At 42.5% G+C, this 26,931-nt stretch overlaps 1 protein-coding gene and 1 long non-coding RNA gene across 10 annotated transcripts in view; both read left to right on the top strand.

The window, feature by feature from the left end:
- The first annotated feature begins 3,318 nt into the window (after positions 1-3,318).
- On the top strand, positions 3,319-10,033 carry LOC141371275 (uncharacterized). The gene is made up of 3 exons (XR_012376090.1): positions 3,319-3,388; positions 9,352-9,505; positions 9,897-10,033. It is a non-coding gene; the product is annotated as an uncharacterized lncRNA (long non-coding RNA).
- Positions 10,034-12,463: 2,430 nt separating this feature from the next.
- The window catches only part of ATP11C (ATPase phospholipid transporting 11C (ATP11C blood group)), a 174,995-nt gene continuing 160,527 nt past the window's right edge, over positions 12,464-26,931 (top strand). For 7 of the 9 annotated variants that reach the window (XM_025861535.2, XM_025861533.2, XM_025861531.2 and 4 more), the window contains exon 1: positions 13,262-13,457. In XM_025861535.2, coding sequence (XP_025717320.1) covers positions 13,431-13,457 — 27 coding nt within the window. In that variant the 5' untranslated portion in view covers positions 13,262-13,430. Of the gene's footprint in view, positions 12,860-13,261; positions 13,458-26,931 lie in introns of those variants that run through there. The other 2 variants (XM_073885676.1, XM_025861532.2) reach the window with 2 other exon arrangements.

Genomic DNA, 26,931 nt, shown 5'->3' with positions numbered 1-26,931 from the left:
AGCACAGAGCACCGTGCCCAAGGAGAGGCTGGATCCCCCCAACCCTGAGATCATGACCAGAGCCAAAACCAGGAGTCGGACGCTTAACCGACTGAGCCACCCAGGCGCCCCCAGCTTCTATTCTGGGGAAGAGATAGTCCACCCCCCCAAAAAAATCTCTACTAAAATCAGCCTGAAAGAAAATAGCAAGTCTTCAAGTATAGAGCCAATAATAGTAAAATGTGCAATATTCTAAGCTTGCACTATTGCTGTGGCCACGCTGATCTCTAATAGAGATATTTTAGTTTAGGATTTTTACCCACACTCTAAGGGTAACACCTACTGACTTACTGGAAAAATGTCACCGTAACAGCTCAAGGAGTGAGTCCAAAGGAGGAGGACTCAGGGATAGGATTGACAGATGTAGCAAATAAAAATACAGGATGCCGGGGCACTTGGGTGGCTCAGTTGGTTAAGCAGCTGACTCTTGATTTCAGCCTGGGTCACGATCTCAGGGTAGTGAGATGGAGGCCTGCATGGAGCCCCACATCAAGCCCTGCATCAGGCTCAGCACTCAGCAGGGAGTCTGCTTCTCTCTTTCTCTCCTCTGCTCCTCCCCCCATTCATGCTCTCTTTCTCTAAAATAAATAAATCTTTAAAAAAATACAGGATGCCTAGTTAACTGTGAATTTCATATAAACAATGAATAATTTTTTGGTATGCATATGTCAAAGAATATTCATAATTAACCTGAAATTCAAATTTAATTGGGCATCCTGTATTTTATCTGGCAACTCAGGGGGGACAAATAGGAGAATATATGTAAGCAGATTAGACAGTCAATTTGTCAACTTCTTCAGGTTCAACCCGGAGAAACTTATAGCTTCTGAGAGGGACAGCCCTTCCTACAATGTGATTCCACTCCCCTAACAGCCGCTCCCCCAACCCTGAAGAACCAAAAGCAGACAACTGGCTACTTCCTAGAAGCCCGAAACTTAGTTGGTCATCAGATGTGGCTTCTTGAGGATTTTCAGTAAGAGACACAGAAACTCTAGAGAGAGAATTATGAGGATGCTTGAATTAAATAACATGTAGAGTAGGGCTGGGAAGGCATGTTAGGTAGAAAGTAGATAATAGTCAAAAGAAAGAGGAGACAGAGAAGCATAGAAGAGAGACACTATGTGGTCACTGAGAGAAAGAGCAAGCAAGCTGTTTCTGCTTGCCGATTCTAGTTTCGATCACTCTATGGCTTGACTGTTCTTCATAGTCCAGACATATGTAATATTGTCTGTTGTATTCTTAAAATAAATGTCCCTTTCTTAAACTGGTTTGAATGAGTTTGTACTCCTTGTCACCACTGATTCTCGACTAAGACAGGTGTGAACTCTTAAGGTTAGAACAAGAATGACAAAAGGCTTCCATCTCAGGTGATCACTCTAATCTATTCACACAGCTGTGCGGAGGGCGGGATTGCAAAAGATCATGGGATTACTTCCAAATTCAGTGACATAGAGTACCAAGATTGACTAGCATTGTCTGCTATGAACTTGGGAGTGGGGAGTGACAACATATGTGCCATATATTTGCCATCCCTACAATTGAGGAAGAAATTGAAATAAGCATACGTCTTCCTCTAAAATATGCCAAAGGTCATTGTGTAACTACATGAGGGAAATATAAGATACACAGAAAAACCCCAAATATATGTAATTTCATCACCTATAATCACAGCAGTTCGTTGAACTTTTGGCTGTTTCTATCTATTCTTTATAGTTATGCAATCCTTAATTTCTTTCTATGGAAGGTCACCCACAGAAATGAATATAAATCATTTATTTTCCTGGCAGACTTCGTTTGCACTATGTTGATATTTAAACAGTTCATGGAAAAGTATGTCAAGGCTATAAATAAATTCTCTGTACATTCAAGATCGTGAATATTGTTTATGATCTGGGCCAAGAACGAAAGCTGATAAGGGAAATTACCATATATTCCCGAGATAGCTTTGGTTTAAACCAAAGAAGATAGTGATTTTTCCCACTAAATAATAATAATGAATAACAATAACTAATATTAATATGATGGAGTGGACAGTTAGTTAGATATGAGCAGGACACAAATACTTTCCAACCGATTAAAAGGGAAGAAACCAAGTTTCAAACTACAGGGAGAGACGGCGGGCGGGGTGGGGAGGAATATGCATGCATCCTTTCCTATAACCACTGCCCTACCAGCAACCTAGAGCTTCATTAAAATATATACAACACTGTAGTTTTGACCCTCCCACCCCCCCACCCTCAAGGGGGATGCCTGCCATGACAGTCCCAACAAGGACGGTAGAGGGCCAAGAAACTCCCCCTCCAGACAGTAGGAGGGGTCCCTTAGATGATTGGAAGCAACCTCAGTCAGAGACCACCCTACTTATGACCCATAGCCTATGCAAACATAAAAAGAAAAGACAACCCTGAGCCCCCAGTGCAATTGCCATCTCTGTGCCTGCCCTCTCTCCCATCTTGAGAGTGTACTTTCTTGTTAACTGCTATCAAGCTCTTGCTTACTTGAGAGTTTGGCTCTGAATTCTTTCTTGGCCAAACTCAAGAACAAAGGTCGGCATGGAGGCAGAAACGGGACTCACCGTTGACAAATATGGCACTTCACAAACTGCCAAAAAGTGAAATAGTCTCACATCTCTCTATTAAATACAAAATTGTTGATGTCAGGGACTCTGTACATATTACAAATACACCATCCAGGAAGCACTATACCTAAATTGGAGTGAATCAGGGAAATTATTGAGAGTCCTGCACTTTAGGGAACACCAAACTTGTGGAGGACTGAGAAATAATTAATGGAGGCAGCCCAAAGGAGATAATGATCTAGTGCGCACTTAAAAAGAAAAAATTACTGCCTGACAAATATACACATATTTGGTTCATTGGTCTATCAACCCTTTTGTAATTTTTCTATTCCTTTAATTGAATTTCATTTGGATAACCATGTTGGGTTGGGGAGGGGAGTGTGTGTGAAGGAACCTCATAGTGATTAGACCTGGCTAAAACGTCCTATGGAAGCCTGAGGGTCAGTAAAAGTATGCCTGTCCCATGGTAATGTAAAACAGTCATTAATGATAGGAGATTGCCCAGTAGTCATGAAATGACAGTTACCAGAGAAATAGACTAATTATTAATTATGACTTTATAGCTGAGCAGGAGTTGAGACATTACCAATCAGAGTCTTAGAAGTGATCTGTAGGAGAGGAGCTAATTAACTTCTTGTGAAGAATGACAAGACCATTGTTCCTTTGAAGTCCATATTCTATCTGGTTGCCTGGGTAACTGTCCCATCTGTATGTATGTACACACATAGAAAAAGAAGCAGTTTTACTCTGAAGATTAATTAAATGTACCGTGTAAGTACTTAATTTATTTGGTGGGTTTAGTCTTTTTTTTTTTTTTTAATTGGTAGGTGTTCTCTGTTCTACCCGGGTAAAGGTAACTGTGGGTCACTCCATGGTCCATCTGCGCAGGTATGAGTTGGGAGTTAAGTTCCAGCTGGTCTGGGTGTTCTGGGCTGACGGGTAACCTTTTGTCCAGGCAGTTGCTTTTGCTTGAGTGGTAGTTTTGGTTTCCACCACAGGATGCTATGCCCTTTGGGTCTCTTGTTAAAAGATAAGGGGGGAAAAAAGAGCTTAAGGAAAAATATGGGACAAAGGTTGGTGGGTCTAAGCAGGTGAACAGTAGAGATCAGGTCTTGGGGTCTAGCTGGTGACAGAGCCTGAGCAGCCCTGAAGGCATATGTTAGTTTCATGCACAGGTGGCCCAGCCTCCCACGGCACCTCCTCCTGCCATACGGCTGCCCCTTTCTCAATCCATACCTGTGGCCTCCTGGTAAGTTACCTATGACCAAATGACTCAAGATAAAAAAGAAATACATCAGCTTGGTTTACATATAACTTTGCATAGTTAACCTGGCACCATCTGAAAGTAAAAGTAGATGACTGCAGCACTACAACCCCACCGTGGGGAACCCCAAAAAGATACGAGGGAAGGGAAATCTTCCCAGTGAACAGAGTTTTGAGTGGCACATCTGGTTGTCTATTATGTCTGGGAGAGATGACCTGAGGGGCAGATCTACTCTGACTCACAGGCGTTGTGACCAATGGGTTAGCCAGGGACTTAGAACAAGTTTCAAACAGCAATCCAAATAGTGCCACTCGGAAAACTGGAATTTTATCATCTTAAAAATGGTATGTAAAATTCATAAGTCAGAAGTAATTTAATAAATCATTCAATCCCTTCATCTTCCCATGGAGAAAATAAGGTACAGAGAATGTATGTGATTGGTCCGAGGGAAGCTCTAGGTAACAGCCAGAATTGATATCTCCTGGATCTCAGTTTAGGGCTCTCCCCAGAACAGCACACAGATGATCATTCATTCCTTTGTCAGCATTTCTTGAACTTCAATAACACGTCATGCTCTTCCCTGGAAATAGGGATACAGGTAAATAAGGCATGGCCCTGCCCTCGAAAAGCTCTTATGTTTGTTACGTGTTTTGTGCACGTGAGTGTATTATAGTTACATCCTGTGACAGGAAATAAGTGAAACCAAAATGGCAAATACTTTTTCAAGTAGGACAGACTAAATACTTGCTGAATAGTGCCAAATGAAATTAAAAATGCTAGAAAGTGAGCCAGTAAGAACTATATGACTTAAAATAGATACCAACAGAGATATTAATTAATTCAAGGTTGGATTTGATTGTTAAGGGGAGTTTACATCACTATCACTGCTGGGAAGAGAGCCATTTTTAATGGATTTTGATGGCATTCTGCCTGAGTCTTAGTACCTAAATGTTAGCCTGGGTGAGATAAAATTTGAATTAAATGATCAGGAAGACTGATGGATGGTGCAATCTGCAATTATTTTAAACAGTAGAAAGTGGTGAAATAGGACTGTTGAGTACCCAAAGGGCTTGTTAATTTTCAGATCTGAACCTCAAATTTTATTCTTTGGTTCCTTATGAGGTTACACCTCCTTCCCCAATTGACCTTTCTCACAAAAACTAAGTTCTGCTCAAAAATAGATGCTCACTCCTGTGCATCCTCTTAATCTAAGACCATTTGATTCACTCTCTCCCCTGTCAGCCTTCTTTACTATCTTAGAGGAAAAAGGGTCCCTCCTTACCCTTCAAACCGGAGCCACATGCCCTTACCTCATTTCACACCCTGCTTCCTCAATTATCTTCTCTTTCTGAAATCTTTAGCTTCTCCTTTCTACAGAATCCTTTCCTCTCTGCTTTTACACATATATAGATCTCCTTTCGTTTGGAAAAAAAAAAAAAGTTGCTTATCCTTATGGCCCTCCTAGTTATTGTACAATCTTTTTTCCTTCTTAAACCATCAAGCTTTGAGAATGAATGGTTTATACCTATAAGCTACAATCTGGCTTCTGACCCGACTACCATTGAAAGTGCACTCTTAAAGCTCATTCATGGTTTCTGAAGCATTAAATGAAATAGCTTTTCTTAGTCCTGATTTCCCCTGACCAGGGATAGATTTCTGAGGTTTACAGCATCTTATACCACATTTTCCATGCATACTGGACATTTTCAAGCATTGTATTGCTACTTCAACATAGTTAAAACTGAACTCACAATTTTCTCCACTGATGTTCCCACAAATGATTCTGCTATGTATGAATGATGGCAAGCTCTATGAGACAGGGATCACATTGCTCCCATTCATTGCTATAGCTTTGTCATGCTGCTTGGGTGTAGTCAATTGTTAAAATGAATAAACATCATTCTCCTGCTCACAGAGCCTTAATTCCTTAGAGTCATTTTGAATTCACCTCTTTCCTTTGTCCCATAAATTAAATCAGTGATCAAATGTTGTTAATTACGCCTTCAAAATATGGTGGTTAAGGGTATGGATTTGCTGTCTAGTAGATCTTTTTGACTCTTTGCTCTACTATTTTCTAGCTGTGACTTCGGGCAAGTTCCCTAACTTCTCCATTTCTTTATCTATAAAATGAGGATGGGGCACCTGGATGGCTCAGTTGGTTAAGCCTCTGCTTTCGGCTCGGGTCATGATCCCAGGGTCCTGGGATCGAGCCCCGCATCAGGCTCCCTGCTCGGTGGGGAGCCTGCTTCTCCCTCTCCCTCTATCTACTGCTCTTGCCTACTTGCGCTCTCTGTCAAATAAATAAATAAAACTTTAAAAAAAATAAAAAATAAAATGAGGATAATAGTGGTACCACATGGGGTTAGTAAGAATAAATGAGATAATGTATATTAAGTGCTTAGCACAGTACCTAACACATAGCAAGTACTCAATAAATGATAGCTATTAAAATTATCTTTCAATGCTCCCCATTATGAACCCACACTCTGCTAGGGATGTCTACTTACTACTTCATATCTTTGCTGTTTCTCTTGGCTAGAATGCTCTCTTTCCTTTCTGCCCTTTCAAAATGCAATTTACTCTTTTTATTTTTATTTTTGAAAGTGATGCATATTCATAAAGTTAAATAGATCAATAAGACTTATAAAGAAAAAAAGCAAACCCCTATTCCATCTCTCCCAACTTCTGATCTATACTACTAAAGCAACTATTTTGAATAATTTTAGCTATTTCTTTTAGTATTTACTTATATATTTCTATATAATGTACTTATACTGATATTTCTTGTTCTTTCAATTTTTAGACAGTACTGATTGTCTTCTTATTATGGAAGATACAGATTTAGACCTCTTACAACATCACCCTTTCGAACTTGTGCTCCCTTCATCCTACAAAAGATTTGCAATTTGGTAAATCGGTAAGACAGTGTTTTCATTGTTATGGTTATGTAAATGTCTTTCACTTTGAAGCCAAGTAGCATTTTATCATGACTCATTTACTTTTTTGTGCAACTTTTCAGTTTTTCCTGGAGTTACAAACTGCCTTGGTTTTTCCTAGTTGGCTTTATTTTCTATGTATCAATCACTAATTCTTCACTAATTTCCCATACAACTGTAAAACCTTTCTGAATACTATTCTCCACATGGTCAAGCACATCAGGTAATCTATCAGTTAATTTTCAAAAATTTTTTCTCTAGAGACATCCCTCCTGTATCCCTCCATCTTCCCACTCTCCACTAGCCTGGCTGCTCCCTAGGTGTGCCACACAGCTGTCTACCTCAAACTTTCTTTCATTATCATATCAGGAATTTCCTTAACCTTTTATGTTTATCCCATTTTCTGGATCTCATGAATTCCTCTTTCTTAGTTTACTCTCTCATATGATGGAATGTATATTTTAGTTGCTTCCTGAGAAGGGAGGTTTAAATTTTATATCATTTGGGGCGCCTGGGTGGCTCAGTCATTAAGCGTCTGCCTTGGGCTCAGGTCATGATCCCAGGGTGCTGGGATCGAGCCCCGCATCGGGCTCCCTGCTCCGCGGGAAACCTGCTTCTCCCTCTGCCCCTCCCCCTGCTTGTGTTCCCTCTCTCGCTGTGTCTCTCTGTGTCAAATAAATAAAATCTTTAAAAAATAAATAAATAAGGGCGCCTGGGCGGCTCAGATGGTTAAGCGTCTGCCTTCGGCTCAGGTCATGATCCCAGGGTCCCAGGATCAAGTCCCGCATCGGGCTCCCTGCTCCTTGGGAGCCTGCTTCTCCCTCTGCCTCTCTCTCTGTTTCTCATGAATAAATAAATAAAATCTTTAAAAATAAATAAATAAAAATAAATTTTAAATCATTTACTACTCCTCAACATGGACCCATTGCTCCTGTAGTCAGGTCTACTTACCATTTACTGGAATATTTTCACCTCCACATCTTTGCCATTTATCTTGGTTAGAACGTTCTCCTACTTCCTGTCTACGTGTCCAGATGCTATTTATATTTTCAAACTTATTTTTATTTTTATGAAAATAGTTTATGCTCATAGTTTAAAAGTTAGTTACAAGACTTATAAAGAGAAAACAAAGAAGTCTCTTATCCCATTCTTTTCCATTCTCAATCTATGCATCTAGAGGCAAGTACTTTTCATTTTAGCTGTTTCTTCTGATGTTTACCTCATTTCTAAATAATATAACTATACTGATATATTTTGACTTAATGACTCATTATGGAAGACAAAGATTTACTCTTCTTATGCCATATCATCTTCTCTGTCTCTAGTCTCTGTCTATCTTCCCAATATAGTTTGGGAGGATGTAGAATTCTGATTTAGAAATCATTCTCTCAGAATCTTAAAGGCCAAACTATATCTCAGTGAATTCATTGTGATTCCTAGAGATTGCCCCTTCTCTTCCACTGTACTAAAATACCCCATCCTTTTAATAGTCAGTCAGAGTTCCAGCTTGCATGCCTTTGGTATCCTTTTAATAGTCAGAGTTCTAACTTGTATGCCTTTGGTATCATGATTCCTAGAATATACCTACTTCCCCATTTTGAAAAGCAAAACAACATTAGATCATCCACAATCCCTTTGGACTTCCACTGTTCTCCATGATTACTAACCTCATTTGTCAGTGCCCTCGATGTAATTAATATGGGCTATGTGGAGCACTACAACAGGGAGCCCTGATCTTATCTGACAAAGCAACATTTAAGCTGAGATCTGAAGGATGAATAGTAAAGTCCATGAAAGCATTCCAGTGGAGATGGTTGCATGTGCAAAAGCTGTCAGGGGAAAAGAAGCTTTGGGAACTCAACGGATGAAAGGTGGCCAGTGGGGTGGAGCTTGGTGACTAAGAGGGAAAGTAGGCCCACCTTTATGCTAGAGAGGAAGGCAGGGGTCAGAGAATTCAGGGCCTAGTAGGTGATGATGTTAAGGCAAGATCTGGGACTTATCCTAAGAGTGATGAGAAGCTGCTGAAAAATCATTAAGTAGGGGAGTGATTTGATCTGTCTTCCAAAGATTTCTGGGGTTGCAGTGTGCAGAATGAATTGGAGAGAGCCAGTAATTAGGAAGATATGGATAAAATCAGTTTTAAGTAAGTGTTAGGGCCAGACTTGGAAGGGAGAAAGAAATTTCAAATGGGCAAAAGGCAGTCTTATGAAGTATGTTTGGAAGCTCAGCAGAGGGGTGCCTGGGTGGCTCAGTTGGTTAAGCGACTGCCTTCGGCTCAGGTCATGATCCCAGAGTCCTGGGATCGAGCCCCACATCGGGTTCCCCGCTCCGCGGGAAGCCTGCTTCTCCCTCTCCCACTCCCCCTGCTTGTGTTCCCTCTCTTGCTGTGTGTCTCTCTCTCTGTCAATTAAATAAATAAATAAAAATCTAAAAAAAAAAAGAAACTTCAGCAGACAGTTAAATTTCTTTAACTTGCTGATGGCAGTGATTTAGATGCTGATATAACAGTTTCAATTTTTTTTTTCATTTTTTAGTATTAGATGGAAAAAGTGTCTCCTCACCATTCCCTTCCTGATGGGATCCTGAATTGCTGATCAACTGACTGATCCCAGAAGCAATTTGCTCCCCTCCTTCCCAAGTGTGGACTGCCATCCTGTGCCCTAGTGGTTGTTCTGCTCATTTGCCATGGTGAGAATTCTGAGGGGTTGAGGTAGAAGGTGGGAAAGAGTAAGGGAAGCAATAGAGAAGGGCTTCTGGGGGGCTTGCATAGAAATGGGAGAATTGAAATGGTGGAGGAAGAACACCTTCCCTTTTTCTGACAGTAAGCATTATGTGTAGTCACGATGGTAATAAGGACAGAAGACTGCTTCCTCAGAATTCCTGCCTGCAGGAGACTGGGGCTTCTGCTGAAGTCAGCTGATACACCACAAGAGTTGGTGTTATATACCACGGGTTCTGACAGTTTAGTCAGGAGGAAGTTAGTTTTTGCAGTTCTGTTTATACAGTTGGCCAAATGAAAAATGCTGGCTGATGGGTTTGCTTTTCATAGTCATTGACAACAGCTTTCTGCAACACCTAGGTTTTCTTTGGAAACTGTGAAGAGGTACTGAAAAGAAGAAAAATAATTTCTTCTTGTCTTAAAGAAGCTCACAAAGGAAAGTAATTCTAAAGGGTGCTTATGAGAGTAACTAATTTCAAGTTGGGTTTGGATATGGGAAAAAATTACCTTGCATAAATTTCGTGTTTTGCTGAGCATATTTTGATTTGTGTATTGCATTTTTAAGCAAATTAGTCTGGACCCATGAGTATAGGTGTTGTGATGAAATAATTAGGACATAGAGATAGCAGAATTACAATAACAAATGAAAATTTGACCAGCAATATTGCTATATCTTGGGGGATCAAAATGCCTTGCTTTTAAGCTGGACAACATAGCAATGGCATGTGACATAATACACAATGGTGTGTGAGAGAATACTGCAAAATAATTTCTAGTTCTTTATTTTTTTTTTAATTTTTTTCTTTTTTTAAGTATTCTCTACACCCAGTGTTGGGGGGCGTTCCAAACTCATGCCCCGGAGATCAAGAGTCACTTGCTCTATGGGCTAAGCCAGCCAGGTGCCCCTAATTCTCTAGTTTTTTAAAAAAGTTGATCAGTTTGAGAGACACCTGGCTGGCTTAGCTGGTGGAGCATGTGACTCTTGATCTCCCGGTCGTGAGTTTGAACCACCCCCAACATTGGGTGTAGAGATTACTTAAAAAAAGAAAAATTTTTTTAAAAAGTTGATCTGTTTGAATCTGTAAGTACATTTTTTTCCTTTTGTTCAACAAAATTGTATATGGAAAGATATTACTTATTATTTACTAGTAAGTACTTGCATCTCCAACATCTAAATTCATTTTCTATTACCTATTTTATTGATAAGGATGTATTTTATTGATAAGAATTCTACACTTACTCCTAGAACAAATGATAATCACTGCTCCCACCTCCAAATTTCAGTATCTAGAATAGTGCCTGCCACATAGTAGGTGTTCAACAAATAATTAGTGAATTAAATTATATTAGTTGCTGTGTTCAATAAAGTAAAGCCAGAAAATAAACTCTATTCAAAAATAAATCTTTGAAATAGTAGAGAACAAAACCTTAGATCCATTTTGCCAATAAAATAAATATCCTAATATCTGATTAATATACATCTAACATCAATCTTAAAAAGCATTAGATATAGCCTCAAGTGTGAACAAACAGAAGGAACCGTAATAGGGAAAGAATTGCAAATATTTCCAATCGTATTACTTCTCGGCAATTAAGACTATTTAGGAACGTACCTTAAGTCTCCTGCATTGGCACTTCATTGGGGCTGGGCTACTCATTGCTCACAGAATCAAGTTCGAACTTCAGAGGGTGTTTCTGAAGATCCTTTTGGGTTTTAATGTTCATTTGGGCCGCCCCACCCACACATCCTGGGCGTCTGCCAAGACGATGTGTTCATTTTCTTAGCTTGCACTGCGCCTTCTCACCGACCTCTCCCTCGGCCTGGACTTTGCCCACTGGGCTCCTTCGGACACACCCTCTACAACGTTCCCATGTTGCAAGGTCCAGTTCAATCTCCAGAGCCTCCAGGAAAGCTTCCCCAGCCCCTTTTCGGATGCAGTATCGCTCTGCTGAATTTCTCTCAGCCCTTGGGAGTCTCCACTCTAGCAGCCGTTACTTTCAAACGTGGTTTTTGCCTGTCGCTATACCCCACCCCACCCCCCATTAGATTGCAACCACCCTGTTGGGGATGTCTTTTAAGTAGTCGCCGTGGCCAGCCCCTCGCACAGTGCCTGGTACAAAGAAAATGCCCAGTAAAGATTTGTTGAAATGAATCTAAACCCCAGAGAGGAAAAGAAGCGCCTGTGCCCAGCAGCAAAGGCCCTTCACGACCTGAGGGGAGGCCTGTGGTGTAGCTGGACCCTTGTCCCCAGCTCGAAAACTGGCAGGAGAATGTGGCGCGGCAGGAGGCTCGTGTAAATGTTTCTCAACTCTCCACTTATTTCATCTTTACTTTTATAGAGGAATCTGAAAGTTCTCCAGCAGCACGGGGCAAGCCAATAGGGCGGTGCAAACCGGCTGAGGTGGGGGTTGGGATGCCCGGTCTCGTGGCAATTCGAGATTCAGGTTTTATATTTAATTTTTGAAGTTTCACAAATTCCAGTTCCAAACTAGGAGCCGAGAGTGTAGAGGGTTTCCTGGAGCATAAATTTTGAGTCCTAGGCAAAGCTCCCAGCATTCAGGGCTTTGCCTCATTTATCCTCCTCACATTTCTCACCGCGGGAATCTACCGAGCACTCCCGGCCACCATATCCAGTCGGAGCCGAGAACCGCGGTTCGGCGCAGCGGACTCAGCCGCTTCCTCCTTCAACCCTTCGGGCAAACCCCGTCCGGGCGAGTGGGGGAGCTCCCAGCCCGCAGTACGAGGCGGAACAGGGGCACGGTTGGACTACAACTCCCAGGATGCTCTGGGAGATGCACGGAGGAGGGGGCCAGGGGGAGGGGTTTGGGGTGGGGGGGTGGCAGGGAAATCCCGCCCCGCTGCGCAGCGGCCGCGACACAAAGCCTGACTTTACAACCTCATAGAGAAAGTGGAAGTAAGACGGCTTAGGCGGGGAGGCAGGACGGGAGAAAGAACTGGAGGAGGGAAAGCCGCGTAGGTGGGAGCGAAGCGAGGGTGGTGGGGAGACCCGCGCCTTTGCAGATGAGGAGGGGGCGGCTTTCATAACTAATCCCCCCGCTGCGCCCCCGCTGGGGTCTCCACAGTGTCCTGCCTGTCCCCACTCCTCGCTGAGAGCTCGGCTCCTCCCCGCCGCGTAGCGGGGAGCCCGGCTGCCTCGCGTGCTCGGGGCGGGCCGGCGGACTGCACCGTGGTTCCCCAGCCCGGGTGCGGGACGAAAGCGCGGGGCAGAGCGGCTGCCGCGGACCGAGAAAGGGCTACGAGCGAAGCGGTGCCGCGGACGAGTTAGGGCCGGGGCAGGGGAGTCGTGTGGGGCTGAGGCGAGGTGAGGCGCGGGGTGCCCCGGGAGGGTCCCCCGTGCCCCAAGTGGGGCGGAAGCACGCGTGCTAGCTGCCGAGGCCGGCGGGGAGGGAGGGCGGGCGGTGGCGCTGTGCCGGGGAAGAGTGCAGACAGCGGGGTGCCGAGCCCGGCGCAGGCGGAGAGATTGGGGCGCCCCCCTCCCCGCGGGAGGAGCCTAGTGCTCCTCCGCCATCCCTCCCCCGCACGCCAGGCTCGCCTTCTCGGCAGGCTGCTGCGGGAACGGCGAGGCGGCGGTACTGGGGCCAGACCAGGGGGAGCGGCGGGGCCGCCGCCCCCGGGACGGGCGGGCCGGGGGCGGGCTGTGAGTGGGGCGGGAGCGGGGCGGGAGCGGGGCGGGGGGGGGGGCGCGGGCGCCAGGGCGCGGGCGGCTGGGGGGCGGGGGAAGCGCGGAGAGCCTAGGAGGGCAGGCGGTGGCGGGGCCGCCAGCCTCGCCGCCCGCTTCACGCCGCCGGCCCACGCCGCAGTGTGTTTTGTGGACGGCACCTTCCCAGACAGCTCAGTAGAGCCCAGCTCGGCGCCCGGCAGCCTTCGTCGCGATGTTCCGCCGGAGCTTTAATCGTTTTGTAAGTACACTCGCTGCGGCTCCACGCGTGCGGTTTGCTTGCTCGCCAGCCCACCGCTGGGTCCTTCGGAGCAATTTTCTAAGGGAATAATTGTATCCCTGGGAGCCACCACCACCACCCTCTTTTAGATTTTAACTGAACCACGTTGCCCGGGCGGCCGGGGTGGGGAGGCAGGTAAGGCTCCCAGAGTCCCCCTCCCCCCGGACAATTTAACCAGAGCTTCCCGGGGTTTTGCAAACTCTGTCTCCGACGGGGGGCCGCCCTCCGACTGGATGGTGGTAGGATTCGTGGGGGGACCGGTCCAGGGGCCCCTCGGTTTGCCAGTTAGTCGAAGATGGCGTTTATTATCAGGGAGGTTGCTTTCTTTTGTTTCCTCTGCCACGAGCACATGGAGGTAAACCTAGACCTGTCACTGTGTCCCAAAAAAAGATCTGGGGAGTGAGGGAGCTGGAGGCGAGGGCAGGACTCAGCCTTGCCCGGGGATCGGCCGGGTGGGGGTCTGCTGACCAGAGGCTGAGCAAACTTTGGAGACCCAGCCTAAGAAGCTCACCTTTTGGGTATAATAAAAGCGAAGGCGATTGTCAGGGTGGGCTGGGTGGATGTGGAGACGCGAGGAGGCTGCACGGCGGCGTCTGCAACCTCACCGAGCCCTGACCGCCCCGTACTTCGAGCCCGTGAGAAAAGGCAGGCTCCGGCTGAATTCCTCCGTCCACGTTTACCGCTTGCAAATCCCCAGAAAAGGGACTGTATTTCCGTGGGAGTTTGGCATTCGAGAAAAGCGATTCCTGGCTACTGACTTTTTTGAGTAACCTGTTTACTCCTAGAGAGTACATTAAGAATGGAGCAAAGCCGGGACCATTTACTTCTGTGCGGCTATTTGTAGCAACTTCCTTAATTGCAAGATGAGGTGGCGGGAATAGGATTTTATTTCTGCCAGTGATGTGAAGGAAAGGGCTCATCTGTAAATTTTGATTTTTTTCAGTCGTTCAGAAAAATGGTTCAGTGCTGTGCGCTCCCACCCACCCCCATTAAAATACACGTTTGAGAACTTGTCGATTTGGCCATTTTCATGTGATTATTCCTTATCAAAGCATTGCTAACATTTTTTTAGGCGTTAGATGAATTTGCTCTTTTTTTTTTTTTTTTGCATTTGAAACTTTCACGAATGAACCCTGGCTAAAAGAAATAATTGTACATCCCTTTTGAGGATATTATCACAGTAGTGCAATGTTAATGTTTTTCTAAATGTTTACCTCATCCAGAAACCTGTTTTAGGCAATTGGAGATTACCTGTGGCACAGAGCAAAAGAGGTTGTACATATCAAGCATCTTGAAATCTATAGGAATTGGCTTGTACTGGATGCTTTGCCAAAGCAAGTGACTAAAATTGGTTTCTCACATTTAGCCTGAGAAGGTACAAAAGTATTGTACTTCATAGTTCTATTTCACATTGGATTCTTGTGATCTGGGAGTGTTGTTGGGGCTGACAAAAAGGGAAAGGTGACAGCGAATTGTAATAATTGGAGAAGGATAATCTTTTCACAGGGCACTTGAATAGGCGAAAACAACTGGACTCTGGTTCATAATGAATTTATTATCTTAAAATTGAGATGCTGACATCCCCGATATTTTTTAAGGGTTTGAACATTTGAAACCATACAACCCAACTATTGGTCTAAAAGCCCCCTTTGATTTTCTTTTGCTAAGAGTGATCTGCATTGTATCTGAGTCTGATAATTAAGCAGTGCTGGCCCAGGAAGCTAGGGCACGCCGTAGAATTTGCAGCAGTGGTTGAGGTGCCAGCCTGCAGGTTTGAGGCTAGTACTTTGCATCCCCGACCAAGATCTCTGCAGAGAATCACTTACGCTCACACTGAAATGAGCTTTGACCTCATTGTTCGCCTGAAATACCCAACAGCTCACGTTTTCCTGCGCAACCATGACTATGGTAAGTCTTGGGAATTTGTACCAGTGCAGTAAGCTGGAAGGTTCCCAGGAGTTGTATCTGAGCCGGAGGCCTAGGACAAAGAATTAATCTGCAAACCATTGGACTGAATGTGAAATACGTTCTTGAATACTCATTACTAAAGATGACTTGGAAAATGGGGAGGGGGGCACATTTTATCTCCCCTAGATCAGTATGTCTGCTGTCCTCATCTTTTGCCTGGTAGAGATTATTTGAAGAGCATTCCTATTTAAATCACTAGAAGGCTACAGTTCGAGATTTAGGTTGGACTTTGAGACTTGCACAGCAATGTAGATATAGTCCAAGTTGGGTGCTGTCTTATGATGGCTTTTGTATTTCAGAAGTGGAGCTGTGAATTCCTTTCAAAATTAAGTGGTTTTCTGTGTGTACCTATATGTATCTAGAATAGACTTTGAACCTGACAAATTACAGTGGTGTTGATTGTAGTTGTTGGTCACTGAAAACTAGATACATGTTGCCATAGGGCTTTACGTTTTAAACCTGAGGTGGGAAGTAAATATCTTTTGGGAGTAGCATCATCTTCTGTGGCTCAGTAGTGTTTGCTGAATCGTCTTAAAAATGCCATTTCCTCAGGTTCTCCAATTTCAAGCTAAAAGAAATAGTACTTCATTGTATTTCTTAAAGATGAGGCCTTGAGTTCTTTGCCATTAATAATTGACTTCTTTTTTTTCTGATGAATTATGACTTTCCTTTTGACAGTTTTGAGGTAGAAATTTGGTGGATTTGGTGTAGGATTTTAGGGTTTAGGCATGTAGGGGGTATCTTAGAAGATTTAAGAGTTGCATGTCTGAGTAAAATAAAAGCACCACCTATTCCCAATCAACATCTCCATTTTCCATAGATATAATAAAAAATAGTAGCTTTGTACAGTTTATTTCCTTTAAAGGCATGTCTAATTGGAAGTCTGGACTAGTTGAGACTTAGGGGTCAGGGACTTTTATGTTATTTATCCTTTTACTCTTCATAAAATTCTTAGTGATTGCAGTAGCATTTTCACATGGGTTTAAAGACTTAATGAGAGTCTAAACAATGAGAATTACCCCCTCCCCTTTATAAAAGATGCTATTTTTACATAAGCTCCACACCCAGTGTGGGGCACGAACTCACAACTCCCAAGATCAAGTGTCGTCGCATGCTCCAGTCGCATGCTCCACCGACTGAGCCAGCCAGGTGCCCTGCCCCCAGACCTTTTTGACCTTATTTCATGCTAAAGATTCAAAAGAAGACATTCCTTGATAAAGTAGATTCAGAGGAGTTGGGCCAAGTAGATGCTGTCAATTTAGCTTGTCAGAATGATATTAAACAGGCATGAATTTCTAGGTCATTGATAAATGAAAGCTTAAATTGTGAGTGTGAAATACTGGAAAAATTTTGTCTCTCATTCTAGAAGCTCTCAAACTGCTTTGCTTCCATGAAGCATGCAGCATATAGTAATATCACAGAAAATGTCGAATCAAAGAGGCTCAGGACTAGAAAGCAGTTAGACTGCATGAGGTGGAATGAAAATTCAAAATCAGACCAAAAATATTTAAAATAATTAAGTGAAGTGGATAACTAATTTATTACTTTGAGTCCAAGGCAAGGCCAGTCCAGTGAAGCAATTTTGGAGGCAGTTAATAAAATAATTCAGGTAACTGCTGTTTTTTTTTGTTTTTCTTTTTTGAAGCAAGAAGGTTCTCTGTTTCCTCCTTCAGTTATCAGGGTAATTAAGCTTTTGTTCCCCCCTCCCCCGCTTCACTTTACTAAAACCCTTGGCCTGATATTGCTGAGCCTGGAAAATATTGATGAGTTCATTTTATTAAGTTTAGAAATTAATTCAGATGTGTGTATTGCAGTATTTTTGCATTCACACAAGCCTTACAAATAGTCTGTGCATCTTGGCTCCTACCAGGTAGTTCATACATGGCTAGGTTATTTTTTTTTTTTAATTCCAGTGTAGTTAACGTAGTCTTACATTAGTTTCAGGTGTACAGTATAGTGATGGAACACTTCCACATATTAGTGCTCATCAAGATTCGTGTACTCTTCCTCCCCTTCACCTTTTTCACCCATCCCTCCACCCACCCATGACATGGCTAGGTTTAACAGTTGAATTCGACCTTACTAAAAGCAACCTTTTTTATCTTACTGTAATCTCCTTTTAACTTGTGTGGCACCCTAGATCAGTTTTTTAAGAATTAAGCTCTCATGCCCTAGGGCATCCATTGCATATAATAAATTATCGCCTATGCATGCATCCGCAGATGAGGAATTTCAGTTGAGAAAGGCTGCCCTAGCCTGAAAGCTTCAGGGCAGAACAGTTAGCAACGTACCAGGTGCATAGTAGGAGTTTGATAAATATTTTTTGAATGAACAGCTTTTATGTGTTTCAAATAAATAATAACTATTACTTACAGACTGATATTTGTAGCAAACTCCTTATGAAGAATGAGTTCTAGTTAATTAGGTGTGATATTGTGATTTATAAGAAGACATATGTATGTATATATATATTTGGTCTCTCCCAGTTTCTGGCACGGAGCTCCTAAAATCCTTGGAATTCCCCGGGACGAAAGCAGGAAAGGTGTCTTTTGTTATGTTAATGAGGCGACTTCTGGAAAGCACCTCTGGTTGGGGGCTGGTTGCCTGGGGATCCAACCTTGTGATCAGAGGGTTGGAACTTTCAGTCCCACCCCCTGACGTCTGGGGAGGGGAGAGGGCCTGAAGATTGAGTTCTATTGCCACTGGCCAATGAGTTAATCAGTCGTGCCTCTGTAACGAAGCCTCCATTAAAAGCCCAAAAGGGTTGGAGACCTTCCAGGCTGGTGAACAAGTGGAAATTTGGGGATAGTGGTGCACCCTTAGCCCAGACCTTGCCCTGTGCTGACCATAGTATAATCTTTATTAGATGGTTATGTTATTTTATGATTTTGAGCATTATTTCATTCAACAAATATTCACTGAACACCTACTATGTGTAGGGCACTATGATAGGCCCTGTGGACACATGGGTGAGCAAGTCAAAGTCCCTGTCTTCAGAAGCTTTAGTTATCATTACATGCATGGCGATAGAGAGGACATGGTGAGTACACTGTCTCTAACACATCTATAACGTACCATGAAACTTGATTTTCATGAAGAAGTTACTGTTGTGTGCTTACTTATCATTTGTTTTTCTACCAAAAATAGAGTGTACGATCTCAGTTATATCCTGGTTGTTTGGATTTCAGATAAAAAGGAATTTGTTGTGTTTGACCCTTCAGTGTGACCTATACATGGCAAACTGCTCTTTTGCAAATAGATGTTAGTCTGATTCTGTGTAAGGTGGGAAACCTATTTAGGGTTGAGTCACTAGTACTTAAAATAAATACTATTTATTTACTTACTGTTAAATTATATATTAAATAGCCTGAAAACAAATTCTGTCCTTTTTTCCTGACTTTTTTTTATTGATTAAGCAACATAAAATTCTGAAAGTCTTCTGAATACCATCTATATAGGTTTACCATTTGCTCCTGTTTATGACTACAGCTCATAATTCAGCCCCTTATTAGTGTGCAGTATTGAGTGCCTACAAATCAGGTAGTTTCCCATGCTTTTAATGAACTTTCAGCAGAGGTGAGATTTGGGCAGGTGAAACTGGCCATTTTCATACTGATGCAGCTCTCCAAATGAGCTTGTTTTCCTCACCTACTTTACCAGTTAACCACCGGCTGGGCAGTGGGTTCTGGGAGAGTCATGACTAACTTCCCTGTGTCTGGATGATATGCAAAGAACTAGCCCATGAGTGAATTCATATACTGGTTTATGGAAAAAAATCATCAAGGCTGATTGCTTGTCTAACATGGTTAATCAGTTCTCCCTAAAGAGGGTGAAAGCATGGGACACAAAAGTACTGGGGTTTTTTTTTTTCCATCAAGGAGGTGGAGTTTCCTGTACATCTGTAGTGCTTTATACAGATTAATCTTTTGCATCTGGACTGTGAGATTGAGAGAACTTTTCTGACTGGGTGGAGGGAGTTTCTGGGCTTCCATAAGTGAGCTAGGTGCCGTTTTCAAGTTTATTTCTGTTCACTTCACACTTCTTGGCTTGGTACAAGGGTGGATCAGTGGTGATTGTAAAACAAACATTAGCATGACTGCAGCATATGTTAACACTACTGCAGTTTAATGATGAATGAGCATTCGGCACTGCAGATATGGGTGTGGGTTGCCCTATGCCAGCACATTGGCAGACAGCCCCTCGATGACTGCAGTGTATGGATGGATTGCTGGTTTGGCTGACTTCTTGATTATCTGGCTTATAGATAATGTTGGACCATGGATATCCAGATTTGGGAGGTTAATCTGTGTTTGTGAAGTATAGGTTGCCATCAGTTTTTTTTGCCCCATATATATTTAATAGAATATAGGAGGATTAGTGAGGCCTATCCTGTTCAAGCATCTATTTGTTTTCTTAGCCTCCTTCATTATATGTTAAAGTATTATGGTGGCTGTACTTTTCTAGTCTCTTCTTCTTTGCCTAGGTATTCCTGGAAAAATCAAACCATCTTCTTGATAATGATCTTGCACCTAGTGTAGCATCAAGTAAACAGTAGATGCTCAATAAATACTTTCGGTATTGTTTTGAACTGAATTGTTAACACAGTCTGAATCTGTGGTCACAGGTGAAAATGATCAGAAAAAAGTAATTTCATGCCTGCTTAAAAAGTAATCAGAAAAACTTTAGCGTTTAGATGAGGCTGTTTTCTTAATTCAAAAGATTATCTTTAGCACCTCCCCCTTCCTTGGCCATACATAAAAAGCTATAATGTACTGTCCTCAACTTCTAAAATAATAAGCAAATTTACATTCTTTTTGTTAAGCGCCTGGGTGGCTCAGTCGTTGGGCGTCTGCCTTCGGCTCGGGTCATGATCCCAGGGTCCTGGGATCGAACCCCGCATCAGGCTCCCTGTTCTGCGGGAAGCCTGCTTCTCCCTCTCCCCACTGCTTGTGTTCCCTCTCTCGCTCTCTCTCTGTCAAATAAATAAATAAAATCTTAAAAAAAAAAGCCGTTCATAAGCTTATATTTTCTGTTGCCACCAGCACATCAAGTCTTTTCTGAAAAACAAAGCTGCAGTGTTAACTCTTCAAGAACTGTATATCTTTTGGGTTTCCCTGGTAAGTGTGCATTATTTTAATCCAGGATATCACTTAGTATTTGGTGCTGGGAATGTAAAATACTTTCCTGTTTGCACCTCATTGCCGTTAGTTGGATGGATACCATTAGCAAGAAGACAGCAGACCAGAGGAACTGTAGAGTTTAAGGGATTTGGAAGCAGTTTTGTTGTGAAGAGACTCAGCCTTGTTAAAAGGGTTGGTGCAGATTCTATTTCTGCCATTTACTGCCCAGCTTGGGAAATTGGGCACTGTGGTTCATAGACATCAATGCGTTGATCACAATGTCGTCTTTGGAATCCTTGCATAAGAATCATCTGGGCTGCTTATTGTAAACAGATTCCTAGGACTCAAGTCTCCTGAATCCTGAAGTCTCCTGAAGTCTCAGGTGATAGATCCCTGAAAAACTGCATTTTTAGCAAGCACTCCAGATGGTTCAGAAATTCACTAAAATTTAAGAGCACCCATGTCATAAACATTGAAATATTTATTTTCTGTGTACATTCTCTGTTCACTTGTCTGAATTTTACTTTTCCTCATCTACAGAATGAATGTGATAATACTTCACCAGGTTGTTGGGAAAATGTTTGGTAGACTATTCCACACTATTGCATTTGTGTTAGAGGTCCCCAAAACCACTCCCAGGTTTCATGGTTTACTGGCAGAACTCACAGGACTTAACATATAGTTGTGCTCACAGCTATGATTTATTAGAGCAAAAAGATACAAAGCAAAGTCAGCAGAGGGAAAAGGGCACATGGGGCTAAGTCCAGAGGAAACCGGGTGCAGCTTCCAATGGTCCTCTCCCACTGGAGTCACAAGGGTTGTGCTTAATTCCTCCAGCAACGAGTTGTGATAACTTGTATAAAATGTTATCTACCAAGGAAGCTCATTAGAGACTCCGTGCCCAGGGTTTTTACAGGGACCTGGTCATGTAGACCCCCTCTGCCTGGTATGTGCCAAAATTCCAGACTCCCAGAAGGAAAACAGGATTTAGCATAAATCATATTGTTTGTACCAAGAGTTTAGGCACACCTGGCTACTCTTAACCATTTAGGGTGGTGGGAACCTTCCCAAAATCCAAATCCCCAGCTGCTTGCAAGCTTTGTAAGCAGGCCTTTTTTAAGAATAGCAGTCTCAGGCCTGCTAGGTTAACCCTTTCCTACACAGTAATGTTACAAATACTGGCATTTTTCAATGGAGGGAAGTGACTTGCCCATGGTCGTTAAGCTAATCTGCAGAGTTGAGACTGACACTCCCAGCAATCACCACCCCTTTTCTTTGCTGCACGCAGCCATGCTTCTGGATTATGGGTCATCCTTTTTCATGTTGTTGAATGCATTCACTTTTTGTCACTTGCAGCAGAAGAGCAGCCTGCCCGCTGGTAACTTGATGCACCCAGTGGGGGAGCCAGGAAGTATTGATGTTTCTGCCAGTTTAGCGTCAACACTTGCTGGTTTCCTCTCTGGAGCATCACCAAGTTCGTGGATTTTCATTTTTTCCTGACTTTTGGATTTTTGTTATGACCCCCTCCCTCCTTGTTCCATTCATTTACCCATAGTCCCAATACTCATTTGCATCATTACCTCATTGCGTTCTGTACATGGCTAGCTGTTAGCTCAGAGGCAGCAGCTGATTTAAAAATTTGGGGGTGGGAGGTAACACAACGCCAAAGTGCAGGCATACTGAAGAGTATTTAGTGAAGGATGACTATAGAGGGAAAACCTGCCAAAAGAAAAAAAAGAATAAAATTCTTGGGCTAATGCATTTTATGGCAATATTTATATTGTTTGAATCCAGGAGTGTTTTTTTTGAGTTTTACAGTCATGAAAAACCCCAGGGATATCTCTGCTTATTCTTAAGTTTCAGCCTTTTTTTTTTTTTCTCTTATCAAAAAGGAAAATTAATAATTGTTTTATCATCTGGGCAAGGAATAAATCAGGAACTCATACTGAAAGATGTAGTAATCCTACAGATCAATAGGGAGCAGAAGCCAGGGGCGAACTGTCACAAGTAAGAAACAGCTGGGTAGAGCAGATTATGTAAGCTACACCTGTTGTGTAAGCAGCAGGGATGTTCTTTAAGCTTCACAATTAATGTAGTTTGCAGTAATATGGATTAAGGGATCTATAGTATAGTGCACAATTAACTTTGGCTTCTTTTCTGAAAACATTCATGTGAATGACAGGCTTCCTTTGAACACTCATGCCCTGCTTGTGCTGTAGAAGTATGTAAGGCACAGCCCTGCTCTCCAGTAGCTTGCAGTCTAGTGTAGAGACAGAAGATAGAAGATTACATACAAGACAAGCCTCTTTACAAGGCATTTGGTCATCAGTGCTGCTCTCCTTTTATAGAGGCACACAGTAAGTGTGGCCGCCTTTCAGAAGAGGGCGCTGAATCTCACTCTGCTGTGGCTGGGGGAGGGATTGGTAGAGGAGGTGGCATATGAACTGGGTGGTAAGGGACCCAAAGTATTGAAGTTCATGGAATTATAGGGCCAGGCAACCTCATTACAGGAAGAAGCAATCTACCAGAGCAATTGGACCCAGTTATTGCTTATGGTACTCAGAGCAGTGGAACCAGTCAACGTAGAGGGCACGGGTTCCACCTCCAAATGCTGGAGAAAGACCAAAACCTTGGTCTTCAATGCCTTATGTTTGCTGTGGTGAGATTTAAACTCTTAACAGAGGGAAAACTAAAAAGGGAGTTCAGGCAGCTCTCGGTCTTTAAAACAATAGCTACGGGAATCTTCCTGTGGACTCTTTTCCGAAATCCATTACTTCAGCGATGGTGGTCATCAGTCTTCTGACTTGGTGCAGAAGCAGTAAGGTAGGAACTAGGGTGGAAGCACCTGGGGTAATATTTCAAGACACTGCTTCATGTAGTATATGGTTATTTGTCCTGCTTACATAATGAGTGCATACTTTCAGAAACTTTTACTATGTGGGGACATTATGGTAGATAGGTTATTATCTTGAGTACTGATGGTCATTTATATGCATACCTCGTTTTATTGTGCTTTATTTTATTGTGCTTTGCGGATACTGTGTGTTTTTACAAATCAAACGTTTATGGCAACCTTGTGTTGAGCATGCCTATTAGCACCATTTTTCGAACAGCACTTGCTCACTTTGTGTCTGTCACATTTTGGTAATTCTCACAGTATTTCAAACTTTTTCATCATTATTATGTTTGTTATGGTAATCTGTGAAGTAATTCTGACTGGCTGAAAGCTCAGATGATGGTTAGCATTTTTTTATTTTATTTTTTTATTTTATACTTTTTTTTAAAAGATTTTATTTATTTGAGAGAGAGAGAATGAGAGATAGCATGAGAGGGAAGAGGGTCAGAGGGAGAAGCAGACTCCCTGCTGAGCAGGGAGCCCAATGTGGGACTCGATCCCGGGACTCCAGGATCATGACCTGAGCCGAAGGCAGTCGCTTAACCAACTGAGCCACCCAGGCGCCCGGTTAGCATTTTTCTTAGTAAAAAAATTTTTAGCAATAAAATTTTAAGATTAGGGTATGTACATTGTTAATGCTATTGTACATTTAATAGACTACAGTATATTGTAAGGATAATGTTTTTAAAGATTTTATTTTTAAGTCATCTCTACGCCCAAGGTGGGGCCCAAACTCACAACCCCAAGATCAAGAGTCACATGCTGTACTCACTGAGCCTGCCCGGTGCCCTAGTAAACGTAACTTTTATATGCACTGGGAAACCAGAAAATGAATGTGACTCACTTTATTGTGATATTTGCTTTATTGTTGTGGTCTGGAACTGACCCTGCAATATCTCCAAGGTATGACTGGATTTAAAAAGCTGGGGATCAGGCCTTGGTCCAGGAGCACACTCTTTACAGTACCCTTCTGTTTCACTACCTCTAGACAACATGGCTCTTTGACATTCAGACTTGACCATATCATTATGCATTTCCGGAACACGAATTACATCTTATTCCCTCAACCAGTGTATCTCCAGACGACGTTGATGTACTTTTCTTTTTCGCATCACGACTGCTACTCTTGTCCAAACTATCAACATCTCTCCTCTTTCATATTTGTTCCTCCTTCAGTCTTCCTCTCTCAATAAATGACACCATTCCTGACCCACTTGTTCAAGCTAGAAACCTAGCAGTCATCCTTAATACCACCTTCCCCTTCATCTCCCACATCTAATCGCACAGCAAATCTAGTAGGTTTGGTTTTCTGAAAGAGCTCTCAAAGCCATCCACTTCTTTGCATGTCCACCTCTACTGCCATCCAAGTTCAGACTGCCACTGTCACTTACCCAGGCCATCGCATTAGATGATCACATCCACTCTTGCCCTCTCCAATGTATCCTCCACACAGTACCAGAGGGATCTTTTACAAATGCCTGTCTGAAAGCCCTCAGTGACTTTCCTCTGCTCCCTGGATAAAAACCTGACCAGTATAAGCTTGTACTCTTCACTGTTTTTTGTTGTTGTTCACTTTTAAAAATGGCGATATAATTCACATAGCAAACAATTCACCATTTTATTATTTTTTTTAAGATTTTATTTGAGAGAAAGGGAGAGCACAAGCTTGCGGGTAAGGGGGAGCGGGAGAAGCAGACTCCGCACTGAGCAGGGAGCCTGACGTGGGGCTCCATCCCAGGACCCTAAGATCATGACCTGAGCCGAAGGCAGACACTTAAAGCCACCCAGGTGCCCCAACAATTCACCATTTTAAAGTGTACACTTAAGTGGGGTTTTTTTTGTTTTGTTTTTCCTTCAAGTTTTTATTTAAATTCCAGTTAACATACAGTATAATGTTGGTTTCAGGTGTAGAATTTAGTGATTCATCATTAAGTGTTTTTTAGCATATTAACTATTTTGTGCAACCATTACTGCCATCTAATTTCAGAACATTTTCATCACCCCAAAAAGAAACCATGTACCTATTAGCTGTTAGTCCCAATCCCTCCCTCCAGGCCCTGGTAACCCCCCATTTACTTTATCATCACTGTGGATTTGCCTATTCTGGACATTTCATGTAAATGGACTCCTATAATATTTGCTCTTTTGTGATTGATTTCTTGCATTTAGTATGATGTTCTCAAGGTTTTTTAATCCATGTTGTAGCATGTATCAGTACTACATCCCTTCCTGTGGCTCAGTAACCCACCAAATGGATATACCGCATTTTGTTTGTCCATTGATCAGGTAGGTGATGGGCATTTGGATTATTTACATGTTATGGTCATTATGAATCATGCTGCCGCTTTGAACATTTTTGTACGTGTTTTTGTGTGGGCATATGTTTTCAGTTCTCTTGGGTATATACCTAGGAATGGAATTGCTAGGTTATATGGTAATTCTGTGTTTAACTTTTTGAGGAACTGCCCAACTTTCCCACAGCTCTTCCTCACTTCTTACTTTTTTTTAAGAGAAAAAAGTTTGGGAGGCGGTGCCTGGGTGGTGCAGTCAGTTAAGCATCTGACTCTTGGTTTTCGCTCAGGTCATGATTTCAGGGTCATGAGATCGAGCCCTGCATGGGGCTCTGTGCTGAGCTTGGAGTCTGCTTAAGACTCTCTCTCTGTCTCCCTCTGCCCCTCCCTCCTCTAAAATAAATAAATAAATCTTTTAAAAGGTTTTTAAAAAATTTTAATTGTGGTAAAAAGCATGTAACATAAAATTTACCATCCTAAATTTTTTTAAGTGTATAGTTCAATAGTGTTAGGTATAATCACATTCTTGTGCAACAGATATACAGAACTTTTTCATCTTGCAAAACTGAAACTTTATACCCATTAAACAGCAACTCCTCATTTCTCTCACTTGCCCCACCCCTCCTCCCCCCAAGCCCCTGGCAACTGCCATTCTAATTCTGTTTTATGAATTTAACTACTTTAGATACCTTGTATAAATGGAGTCACACTGTAGTTTTCTTTTTGTGATTGGCTTATTTCACTTAGCATAATGTCCTCAAGGTTTATCCATGCAGTAGCATGTGACAGGACTTCCTTCCTTTTTAAGGCTTTGTGTATATACCACATTTGTTTATCCATCCATCCATTGGTGAATATTTGGGTTGTTTCCACCTCTTGATTATTGTGAATAATGCTGCTATTAACAGAGGTGTGCAAGTAGCTCTTCAGGCTAAGGATTTTAATTCTTTGGGCTATATACCCGGAAGTAGAATTGCTAGATCATATGGTAGTTTTATGTTTAAATTTTTGAGGCACCTCTGAAGTTTTCCATAGTAGCCGAACCATTTTACATTCCCATCACCATTGCAGAAGGGTTCCAACTTCTCCACATCCTAGCCAACGCTTTTTTTTAATAGGAGCCATTTTAATTGGTGTGTGGTGATATTTCATTATGGTTT

This window comes from Callorhinus ursinus, unplaced genomic scaffold, assembly GCF_003265705.2.
Source record: "Callorhinus ursinus isolate GAN/ISIS: 27379988/994484 unplaced genomic scaffold, GSC_fseal_2.0 scaffold64, whole genome shotgun sequence".
In the NCBI taxonomy this organism is placed as follows: domain Eukaryota; kingdom Metazoa; phylum Chordata; class Mammalia; order Carnivora; family Otariidae; genus Callorhinus; species Callorhinus ursinus.
Note: the sequence above shows the minus strand (reverse complement) of the source record. Positions and strands in the feature narration are given on the sequence as shown.